The sequence below is a fragment of the Pelodiscus sinensis genome, chromosome 16 (assembly GCF_049634645.1).
Source record: "Pelodiscus sinensis isolate JC-2024 chromosome 16, ASM4963464v1, whole genome shotgun sequence".
NCBI lineage: Eukaryota > Metazoa > Chordata > Testudines > Trionychidae > Pelodiscus > Pelodiscus sinensis.
Genome location: NC_134726.1, coordinates 25912180 through 25924638, shown reverse-complemented (window position 1 = coordinate 25924638; position 12459 = coordinate 25912180). Strand labels below are relative to the sequence as shown.

General features: G+C 41.0%; 1 protein-coding gene across 4 annotated transcripts in view; it reads left to right on the top strand.

Annotated features, from left to right (window-relative positions):
* Window positions 1–11835, top strand: part of PDGFA (platelet derived growth factor subunit A) — a 35454-nt gene extending 23619 nt beyond the window's left edge. Inside the window, exons 5-8 of one of the 4 annotated variants that reach the window (XR_012896162.1) lie at window positions 5043–5169; window positions 9717–9799; window positions 10799–10912; window positions 11017–11835. Coding sequence is in view for 2 of the 4 variants with exons in the window: in XM_075899532.1 (XP_075755647.1) it covers window positions 5043–5169; window positions 9717–9772 (183 nt within the window). In the remaining 2 variants the exon portion in view is untranslated. The remainder of the gene's footprint in view (window positions 1–5042; window positions 5170–9716; window positions 9800–10798; window positions 10913–11016) is intronic. The other 3 variants (XR_012896163.1, XM_075899532.1, XM_075899533.1) reach the window with 3 other exon arrangements.
* The last annotated feature ends 624 nt before the right edge of the window (window positions 11836–12459 follow it).

The following is a 12459-nucleotide window of genomic DNA, read 5'->3' as shown; positions in this document are numbered from 1 at the left end:
TCCTGGCCAGAGCCTGCCTCTGGCACCTCAGTACCCCCTTCCCCAAACTCTCTGCCCCTCCATTCAGCATACCCAAACTCTCTGCCCCCTCCTGCACCCATACTCCATTCCCAGATCTGGCACCCAATCTCCTGCCCCAGATCACAATCCCCTCCACCCCAGACCATTGCCCAAGGTCGTAACTCCCTTCTGCCATAGGTCACATTCCAAAACCCTGCACCCCAGTCCTCTGCCCTAGGTCACAATTGCCTCCTTCACCCAAACTCCCTCCCAGACCCAACTCTCCCTCCTGTACCCCAATCCCTTACCCAAGCTGTCTTCTGTGCCTGACCCTACACCTCGTCCATTAATATCATGGAAGAGTGCAGCCCTCAACCACTTTCCAAAATCTTGGAGTGGCCTCCCTTGTGAAAAATTATTGCCCACCCGTGGCCTAGGTCCTTGCTACAACATCTTCCAGGCTGTTTCCTCTGCTCTCTTAGGCTGTGTCTAGACTACATGCCTCTGTCGTCAGAGGCATGTAGATTAGACACATAGGCAAAGTCAAATGAAGCCACGATTTAAATGATCGCGGCTTCATTTAAATTTACATGGCTGCCGCGCTGAGCCGACAAACAGCTGATCAGCTGTTTTTCCGCTCAGCGCACTAGTCTGGACGCTCCCCTGCCGACATCAAAGCCCTTTGTCGGCAGCCCCGTTATTCCTCGTGGGATGAGGTTTACTGATCAGCTGTTTGTCGGCTCAGCGCGGCAGCCATGTAAATTTAAATGAAGCCACGATCATTTAAATCGCGGCTTCATTTGCCTTTGCCAAAACAACAAATCTACATGGCTCCGTCGACGGAGCCATGTAGTTTAGACGTACCCTTAGTGAAGAGCCATATATCAGTTTTTAGCTCTTCCTGGTTTCTCCTTCTGAGGGAAAGCTGCTCCTTATATTTCCTGATGCTTCTTCTCAGCATGCCTTGCAGCATCATACAATTCCCCGTATCCCTCTGGGGACTACATCTTTCAGTATTCTCTTGTTCTGTGCTGAAATGGGACCAGGAAATACTTGACCTTTAACTTCCTTTAAAGAATTGCAAACCCCGTAACAGGTAGTATTATAATGGTTCTTGTTCCATAAAACACAATTGTGCAATCACTTTTTGACCTGCGATAGGCAAATGCACCTTGTCTCAGCTGTGGCTTGACTCTAGCTGATTTCTTTGTGTTTAGTTAAAACCCAACAGCCCCCTGTCTTTGTTCTTTAACTTGACCTCTCGGTTTCAATGTTTAGAATTGTGCAGGTCCATAGAGCTTCATTCCATCATACCCGTTGCTAATCCACTTCTGAGCTAGAGCAAACTGATGCCTTTGTTAGTAATTTCATTAATGAAAAGCATCCTGATTCAGGATTGTATTTCATGTCTGGTATGTTAAACAGGGACTATCCAAGTGGGGTTTTTGCTGTTGTTGTTGTTGAGTATTATAGTAAAAGTCATCTCCCATGCTGAGAGGTTTCTTGTAAGTTCTTGTATAGAAATAATTTTGTTATTATGCTACTGGGGTTCTCAGGGTTTTCATACCCAGAGTCCTGCCTTTTTCCTCTGCTTTAAGACCCTGATTTCCATGAGACTATTTTGCAGCCTGCCTGGGAAAACTCATTGCCATTCCTTATGTCTCACCATTGAACAATTTGAAACATTGCCTTCCCCTTGGGGCTGAGGATACCATCAAGTGTTCCCACCAGACCAGATATTTTTAATTTGAGCAACATAACTCTTCCCCTAGCTCCTTCCCCTCTTCTCGCTTCACACACAATAGGAATGTGGAATAGAGACTATAGAAGTGCAAAACATAGACCCAAACTACATATTATGGTACAATTATTTAAATGTAATATTAGGGGGAGATTTAAAACAACCCTCACAAATGGAACTTCCCTCTCCCATAGCTTTTGTAAGGAATATTTTTCCTGGGCTTTGTTGTTGAAGGCTCTTGGTATTGTTGCATTAGAGAAAGATGAAAGAAGCCCATATTGAAATGAGTGCCTTGCTCAAGATTGATCATTTCAAAGCAATAGGTAGCAAATAATAGCATGTGGTTATCCTTCTCTTTTGAGCAACAAGACAGGGTGGGGAGAAAGATAAAAATATGAAAAAAAAATGCTCCCCTAGAGTCAGATCCCTGTGAGGTCAGCATAGCTGTTTCATTTTACATCAGCTGAGGTTTTGGCCCGAGCCTAAGATTTTAGCTTAGCATTAATTATAGACCCCAGGGTAGCAACAGGTGTTATGAGACAGCACAAAGTTAGGAAATTCATTGTGTTTGATGTTGCCTTAACTTGAGAAATTGAATGTATAAATCATCAGTCTTAACTTATATTGTCTGAAGGAGAAAGAGGAGTGATGGATCTGCTTTTTTTGGTTTGTTTTAATTTACAACACATGTCACCAAAACCTATAGTTTTCAATTGGTCAGTGTGAAGTAGATTATCATCATATAGTTTCTAAGTATTTCCTATATCTTCCAGTATGTGTAGTACAAAGTAAATAGTGGACGGCGTCTAACCATTTTTTTATGCCAGCTTGGAGTGGTATCTCAATTTGGAAAAAAATAGAGATGTCCTAAAATAAAAAAAAGTGACAGTTTTAGTTGCAAGTAATTTTTGATGATGCTGGTTACTTACAACAATTGGCGTAAGTATGACAGATATCAAAGCCAAGTCATAATTGCTGGGTCTCTTTCTATGTCTCTGGTTATAGATGTCTTAATGGCTGTTTGTTATTGTGAGTTTTTCAGCGTTAATGCTAGATGACTCAGATGTACCATACATTTTCAAATCTTTGCATAAGCCTTGCTTAGAGGCTGATGGAAGAGTCTGAAACATATTGCTGTGACCCATAGTTGACCCTTCAGTAAAGCCTTCTGACATGTTAGAGCCAGCTCTAAATCTTTTTGTATGGAAATCTTACAACTTCAGAAAATATCTTTAATGTAGACATTTTAACTACTGCATCTGTCTGTGCAGAACTGTTGTTTGCTGGGTAAATGAAAATAGGCTCCAGGTCTTGTTGACAAAGGGGGCAGCGACTGAAATGAAGGTTTGAAATTTTGGCTCTGTTGAAGTCAATTGCAAAACTTGCACTGATTTAACAGGACCCAGTATTTCACTCTATGCTTCTGCTACAGTACTCTCATTCAGATATCCATTGCTCATGTGTGTCCAGAAAGCTATCGGATGGTTTCTGACAGCTGGGAAGTATAATTCCTCCCCACCTTTCCCCTACACTCATCACCCTCATGTTATGAGAACGATGTGCTGTTTTTGGAAGAACAGAGGGTCAATGTTTTCTCAATGCTAGTATCAGGGAGTATTAAAAACCCAACAGACAAATCAGTGCACAATTAGTAAAAAGGTCTAGCGAAAATTGTGGACACTAATAACATTTAACCACCCTGTCTATTTCACTGCTATATAGAGTTGTGTCAATCATCTGAGCTGTGCAAGGCATCAGACACCCAGTCTCTGATTTCTCTCTGTCTCTAATTTGTATAAAATAATACAGTATCCACCCTATTTGGTTCCATTGCTCTCCATGACAGTCCACATTAAAAGCCCTTGACTGTCAAATGAGATGCACATTTTGTATGTCGCAACAGTGCTGAGGAGTGCTGCAAAGGAAAGCAGCTGGAAGATTCCCCTTTGGACGGGATTCTTCCCTCAGCACAAGGCCCTATCTATACTCATTTCACTCAGGTTTAATCTTTGGGGCAGTTGCACAGTCTAAGAAGGTTAGACTGGCCAGTGTCGATGGGGGCAGTGCATGTTAAAACAGTGTTTAAAACAGGGATGTGAAATCCCATTTGAAGTCTCAACCAGTTAAACTATATGTTTAACCAGTTAACTGTCCCACAGCATGGTATGATAGGCCCAGCCGGGCTGCTCCAACTGGGTAGGGCCTGTCAGACAGCACCACGCCACAGGCGGAGACTGCTCCGTCCTGCTTAGGCTCCGGTTAACCAGTTACCCCAGTAAGCACACTGCTAAGGCAATGTTTACTTGTAATTGGCCCCTTTACATCTCTAGTTTAAAATCTGTGTTCTTTCTTAGCTTTCTTCTTGGGCTAGAATATGGTCCCTGCTAGCCTCCCAAACTGCATTAGAACCTGTTTGTACTCTATTTAAGCATAATTTCTATGTGAAGGCTAGACTGAGACTGAAATGTTCCTGGAACCTAAATGCTGGTGAAATATGCACTCAGTTTATATGAAAAGGTAACATTTCCATACAGTAGAGAGAGAACATCAAGCGAGATGGATGTGTCTCGGCAAGACTTCTAAAAAGCTTTTCATCTTTTCATTTTCCTCCTAGATCTCCTTTAAAGATAAGTGAGCTTTCATTCACTTGAAGATTGCCCAGAGGTGGTACAAGAAGCTCCATGTCTTTGAGATCTAGGTTCTCAAAACAGCACTGGTGCTTTCCATGTCTTCACTGTTTGCCATAGTCTTAAAAATAGCCAGTAATTCAACATGATTCTGGTGAAATGTTGTAGACAGAAAAATGTATCAGACTCTGTAAATTCAGTAAACAAATGCAGATTTGAGTCTGAATGTGAAACTTTACCTTGACTTAGAAAAATCCTGAAATACAGAATGACTCAATCCCCTTGAATAGGAAATCAGGTGTGAAACTAATGAACTTGTATAAAAGATGTGCCCAATGTTCCCTGTAACCACTGTGCATGCATGGCCTCTCAGGAGAGATTCAAATGCTGCCCAGCTGATTAGCAGAGCACCCACAGTTAGGTTTTGTGTTTCTGCTGGTGATGCACATTCACATGTCTTGGTGCACATAAAAAAAATATTATGAGCATGGATGTAAAACTCTGCACATAAGTAGAAAAAATTAGAGGGATTATTGGGTGCATTGTGAAATAAGTATGTGATATATGTGATGCTTTTCCAGGATAGAGGCATTTTTAAAGATATATGTAGCCACCCGTCTGAAGTCCTGTTATGCATTAATGTGTTTAAATGCAAACACCATTCTTTTGTTTAGGTGGCAAAAGTGGAATATGTTAGAAAAAAGCCAAAATTAAAAGAAGTTCTGGTGAGGTTAGAAGAGCATATGGAATGCACCTGTACATCATCAAATTCTAATTCAGATTATCGAGAAGAAGAAACTGGTATGTCATCCTTTATTTTTGTACATGTGTTTTTATCAGATGGGAACTTATATTTGTAGTAGAATATGGACCCAGCCCTGTCTCCATTGAACTAACTGCAGTTTTTTTTACTGCAGCCTTTAAATGAAACATAATATGCATAACATAAAAATCTTGCCTGATTTGACGGTGGTACTATTTGTTGCTTGCTGGTAAATTCTATCAAGTACAAATTCTTTTGAGATACCCTTAAGACTCGACAATTTACTTTACTAAAATTAGACTTGAAATTAGTAGAAAATTTCATTTAAGAAGAATTTAAATGTTCAAAAGTAAGGAATTTTGAAATGAAATTTCCTACTGTGGCCTTAATTTGGTTTCTATTTCTCTACTTATCCTTACGGAGATTGCTGTCAGTTGTCATGCGAAACAGATGCCTGGCTTGCTGAGAATATGAAAACCAGAAAAGAGGGGGAGTCATGAGTGTACGGAGAAGAAATACTTATTTTCACTGTGGCTTGATCACAGGGACTAGGAGGCACTTAGAAAGCAGGAGACATCGCAGGCTACCCAGGGCTTCACCCAGCCCTGGTGTAAGTTAGAGCAGCCTAACAGTTTAATTTAACTTAAACCATTTTACGTGGTTCCCTACAGAGTCACACACCAGTTTTAGACTTGATGGAGTACAGGTGTCTCCGGTTGTGAGGCAATCAGAGTAGCACCTGAAAATGATGGATAATGTTTAGGGAGGACAGGTACCAGTCGATTTTTGCCCTATATGTGGCAGGGAGTTTTCTACAGCCTGTAGCAGGAACATACATGGGGTAATTGTGTGATGTCTTGCCTGTATCAGAAGATGAAGTAACGTTTTCTCTTGCTGAGATAAAGTTGGCCTGATAAGCCATTACGTGACTCAATTGCAATCAATCAATCCATCAGTCAAGACACAAGATATTATAATCCCTAGATGTATGTGGGAGGATGATCTGGTGAAGGATCAAGTCTTCCATATGGATTAGGGGGCTTGATCCAAAGTCTACTGCTATCAGTGGAAAGACTCCCATTGACTTCCATGGGTTTGGGATCAGGCCCTACCTGGTTAGCAGTTTATAAATTTGTTGTAGAGTTTTGGCAGGGATAGTGGATTTTTAGCCTCTGTGTTAGGAAGGGCTTGGAGAATGATAAATGGAGGGGTGGGGTGTCTCTAGGTCAGTGTGGGCAATAATTTTTGATGGGGGGCCACTCCAAGATTTTGGAAAGTGGTCAAAGGCCGTACTCTTCCATGATATTAATGGAGGAGATGCAGGGTCTGGAATGGAGATTGGGTGCCGAAGGGAGCTTGGGGTAAGGTATTGGGATGCAGGAGGGAGACTGGAGTCTGGGAGGAAGTTGGGATGAAGCAGGCGATTGTGATATAGGGCAGGGGACTACAGTGCAAGGGTTCGGGATGTAACCTAGGGTAGGAGGGGATTGTGATCTGGGGCAGGAGATTGGGGTGCCAGATCTGGGAGGGGATATGGGTGTAAGAGGGGGACAGAGGGTTTGGGTATGTTGAGTGTGGAGGGAGACAGAGAGTTGGGGTAGGAAAGGGCTGGGGTACCAGAAGCAGGCTGTGGCCAAGAGACTTACCTGCCAGCTGCCAAACTAACTTGCCTGCCTGCAGAGCTTAAAATGTTTCCTAGCCAGCCAGCCTGCCTGGCCATGTGCTTCATAAATAACTGAGCCCAGTAGAGGGGGCGTGATTCTTCTTAGCTGCCTGTTATTCTAACAAGCAGCTCCCATTGGCTGGTTTCTGTCAGAAACCAGCCAATAGGATTGTGTGGGGAGACAGGGGGGACTCCTGAAACTTCTCCCTTCCCCTCCAGAAATGGAGCCCCGCAGCTGTGTTTCTGCACAGCGTGGGGCTGCGGGGCAAGCAGGGAAGCCTGCCTGGGTCTCCCTGCTGCCTCAGTGAGCTGGATGCTCCTGGCCTGCTCTAGGTACTAGCTTAGCAGATGGACAGTGTTACAGGGTGAAAGCTAAGGTTGGTCCAGGAACCTTAATTTCTGATTTCCTTACTCTCGAGCATTTTATTCCTATTATTATTATTTAACTGTCATGTTCATCAATTTCTTCCCCCACCTCCCATGTAATATATTTGCAGCCACAATTCTCTGTCGGAAAGTCTTTTGTGTGACGGTATCCATGGCGTTGGTTTGGGTTTTTCCATTATTATTACGATTTTATTTTTCCTGGCGGCCTCTTGCTGTGGAAGCTTTTGGCCTTTAGCTCTGTGTGTGCCCATGGATACTCTCACTGCCCTAGGGACTCTGACAGTGCTGGGAGAGAGTATTGCTGCCAGGAGGGATTTTTCAGAAGTACTCATATGGATTACAGAAGGCCTGATTCTCCTCTCCCTTGGATCATCTAACTCCATTGTGCCAGATCCTCCACAGCCAATGCAGATCAGCTGCACTGACCTCAGTGGAACTGTGGCAGTTTACACTGGCTGCGGATGTAGCCCACTGACTTCAGTAGAGTTATTGCTGGTTGACAGTGGTGTTAGGAACAGGAGAATCAGGCCCAAAGAGTGTGAAACTTTAAGGAAAGCAGAGCAGGTAAAACTTGCCTGCATTGGGATTTCTTACAAATAGGCAACTTGTTAAGGGTTGCTCAGCCCAGGCCTGTGTTTTAGGCAAGTTTCTTGCTGCTATCTCCGTCCTGTCAGGACACACCATTGCCCTGCGTTTCAGGCTTCTTATTTATTATGGAGTGCAGAAGTGGGCAGCCCAGTGGCCTGATGTCATTGGGATGGGAAGACACCTGGCTGGATATTTTTGGTGTTGGATTTAATTTGCCTCAGTTTCTCAGCGGAGGTTATAGTTTCTGTCAGGTGCCTGTCTAAGCTTGTAAATTGGGTGAGAGTTCCTGCTGGAGGTTACCATGTCCTCCACGCACCGGGTGTAAATTTTCACCTCCTCAGAAGACGTTTTACTAGTGCAAGTACTCAGTAAAATGCAAGGCTCATGAGTGGCAATTTTATAGTTATTGGAATCAGAAGTTCACGTCAGCAGAATTTACTTTGCTGTTTGTCTTACAAAAGATTTCAAGTTCTTTTGACATGTTGGGCTTTGCTTATAATCCCCTCTGAGGGAAGTTATAATCTACACGGAGAGCTGAAAAATTAGTCCTGTTCATTAAGCACCAATAGGCAAATAAAGCGGCATGGGTGTAGCACAAAGCTAGTTTGAGTTATGAATGGAGCAAAAAGTTTAGGAAAATTGGTGGGTTTTCATATTTCTGTAAATTGTTCTATGTGCTGTACATGAAAACATCTTATCTCATCCACCTCAACTTTCTGGGGACAACAGCTAAGCAGTCAAAGATGAAAAGCTGTGACTGTGTGGGAAGAATTGGGAGGTCAGTTCAGAATCAGGCTTATGAAGGATATGATCGCAATGGCAGAAGATAGTGATTCATATCCCTCCTTATATGTGAGAATGTTTGTTTTTGCAAGTGGATGGCAAATTCAAAATATCTAAACTACAGGGACTGAAGGCAAATAGGGTATGTCTACACTACCCTCCTAGTTCGAACTAGGAGGGTAATGTAGGCATACCGCACTTGCAAATGAAGCCCGGGATTTGAATTTCCCGGGCTTCATTTGCATAAGCGGGGCTCCGCCATTTTTAAATCCCCGCTCGTTCGAACCCTGTGCCGCGCGGCTACACGCGGCACGAACTAGGTAGTTCGAACTAGGCTTCCTAGTTCGAACTACCGTTACTCCTCATTCCACGAGGAGTAATGGTAGTTCGAACTAGGAAGCCTAGTTCGAACTACCTAGTTCGTGCCGCGTGTAGCCACGCGGCACAAGGTTCGAACGAGCAGGGATTTAAAAATGGCGGAGCCCCGCTTATGCAAATGAAGCCCGGGAAATTCAAATCCCGGGCTTCATTTGAAAGTGTGGTATGCCTACATTACCCCGCTAGTTCGAACTAGCGGGGTAGTGTAGACATACCCATATGGAATACTGTATGTTAATAGAAAAGGTTGAACCGCTCTAGTCTGGCACTCCCGGGACCTGACTGGTGCTGAACCAGAGAATCTGCCAAACCACAGGAGGTCAATATTGTCTAGCAGCATTACCAACACTTCCACTGCTTACTGGCTTCTTAGAAGACATTTAGGGGTACAGAACATGGAGAGCACAGAATTTATTTGTCTGTAAGTAAATTTTATGTGACTGTGTGAAATGTGGCCTCTCCCATGATAAATGGACATCCAGCTAACTAAAATCATGCTGGACCATGGATGTTGCTGGACTAGAGAATGCCGGAATAGCGAAGTTCAACCTTTAGTCACAAGGCAGATTTACCACTACCACCACCATCTTGGGTGACTGGAACTTTCCTTTTAGATAACTACTTATGCAAACATTATTTCAAAATCAGAAGTTTTAAAGAAATACCTGTAATGCAAAAGATTATGAGTATTCTTTGAGAGATAACAACTGTAGTTGTTTATTACTTTAGTTTTCAACACAATGCATTATCTTAGGGCTTTTTACCAGCCTTCCCTTATGTTAACAGGAAGGCCTAGGGAAACAGGTAAAAAACGGAAACGAAAAAGGTTAAAACCAACATAAAAACTACTGGAACTATTTGCTAATCAGGTAGGACCTATATGCTGAACACCCTAATGGCACAAGTAATGGAAAACTTAATCAAATATCATCACTCCCACTTAATCACTGTTCAAAATCTTGACACTTGCTACCTCAAGGCTGCAAAGAGATTAGATGTGATTGGCTTTGATAATTCTACATGCTTGGTATTTTCCATTAAGCTACACATCACCATAAGCATCTTACATTCTTCAGCTACTTCCTCTTCTTGCACTTTATTTATTTATTTATTTATTGAGGGTGCTAATACTTAAGCTTCTTGGAAACCTAAAGTTCCATTTCCTCTGCTTTTTGTTTCAATATTATTGATTTCTGAAGTCTAAGCAGCCCATAATAGTGCATGAATGAATTGCCAGGTTACAAATGGTTTATGTTCCAAGCAGTTGGCTGTGAAAGCATTGAGTACGTACGGCAAATCTTATTACATGCATGACCATCAAACATTCCTTAGCCTGAACTGTGGACTGATTAAACATGCATCTGAAATGATTGAAATCACTGCATAATTTACAAAACAAGAGGACACCTGTTCTTCTGTAACAAGGCCCTGTACCAGAGTCCTAAGAACCTTCACTGGTCTGGGGTGGAGTGCGGGGGCTTTCAGAGGAAGAATAGGATGCACGAATCAGATGTCATCAAAATTTATAAGGTTTACAATGTAGAAAAAACAAAACAAGAAACCTCTTAGTACAAGAGTGGCTTGATCAGCATGTTAGTGAATTCCGATGTAACAGCTGTAAAATTTCCAAATTAAATATGGCTTTTATATTTCTAAAATACCTGACATCATATGAGCTGCAACATTTGCAGATGATTCTGGTGTTCTGAGTAGAATTTAATTTGAATTTGCAGTAAATATGTAACTGCTGGATGACCGGGAATTTAATAATTCAAGCACTTTTTTTTGCACATGGACTCCCAATGTCAGATTTCATTTATATGGATGTATCTTTTTGAAAGAATGCTAAACTTGATATCCTGTTTCAGATTAACAGGTATTTATTGGGAGTAATATGCTAGAAGCAAAGATTTTGTAAAATTCAACTTTAAAAGTCAGCATGTAAACTCAATCAAAACAGCATTTAGAACTTCTTGTCCCAGGTTAGTGAATTTCATGCAGAATAGTTTTTTTTTAAAAGACATCTGAGAGGAAAGGTCCTGTGATTCTAATCATGGAGTTATTATATCTTTTTTCTCTCCTGCAGATGTAAGGTGAAATAAGCTAGAAAAAAAAAGAACTTCTCTCTGGGACATGGATGTACATGGTTTGTTACATTCCTGAACCTACTATGTATGGTGCTTTATTGACTATATACTTTATTTGTTCTCCTATGTGAAAAAAAACTGACTGAAAAGAACACTTAATGAGAACAAAGAGACAATGTACATTTGTTTAATGTGACATCAAAGCAAGTATTGTAGCACTCTGTGAAACAATAGGAAGCTTCCCTGTCCAAAACCCCACAAGAAAACAACAAAGCAAACAAAGAAAAAAGAAAATAAAAAGACAGATGAATGAATGGAGGATACCAAAAGTACAAAAAAAAAAAAAAAAAAAAAAAAGGAGGAAGAAGAAAAATAGACAAAACTCTTAAATGAATAGTGGATAATTGTCAGAGCAGTCAACGGTGCTTTATGTCAAGAAATGTGCCTGCTTTCTTGATGAAGATGGATGGACACAAATGGACCTCAGGCACAACAAAGCAGGAATGTATCAAATGATCAAATACCACACAAACTCTATAGAAACAGTACATCCTTGCTTGGTGGTGTTTTAAAGTCTATACAAAAAAGAATACCTTCTGGGGAGCCTTAAATTGATTTTTTTTTACACCATAAAGTGATTATTAAGCTTTCTTTTTACTCTTTGCCTAGCTTTTTATTATCTCTTGGACTACATTTACCAATAACACATATAGAAGACTGGTGTAACAGTAAGCAGAACACAAACATTATGGTATTTCTCCTAGTGGGATGCAAACTAATGAGATATATTAAAATAAAAATGGTATACCTATGCATAATTTTCTAGACGTTTCTTGGTTTATGTCTCCCAACCTCCCCCCGTAATTTAAAGCATTTAAAAAAACCTGATGTGTGCAAACAAATCATAGGATATCCATTCAAATATCCTTTTTTCTTTGAAACTTATGCCAGTTGCCTAATAGTGATATTGTGTTAGCAATTGCCATTCCTATCAGTATACAAATACTTTTATTTCACATGTTGGCGCTGTGTGAAATGTATAAATTCTTGTATCCGCATTGTACAATGTCATTGTGGCATGGGAAAGACCTTGCTGCAAATAGTTGAACAAAACCTAAAATTCTTTATTTTTGGTAAACTGTTATGCTTTATGTGTATTCAACAGAAATATGTGTTTTGTAAAGGTGAAGTTTGTATTTTTATCTAAAATTAACAGTTTTATATACCTAAGAAAGCCTGCTATGTTTTCTTGAACAAAAAAGAAAAAAAAGAAAAAAAAAAAAGAAAAAGAAAGAAAAAGAAATGAAAAAAAGCATTTTGTGGTCATATTTTTGTAGTTGAATAGCCCAAATAACTTCAAAATATATTTTAACTATAGCAGGGCAGATAAAATACTCGGGCACCAACTCCTACATTTTCAAAATGCTGAGGAATGTAATTGC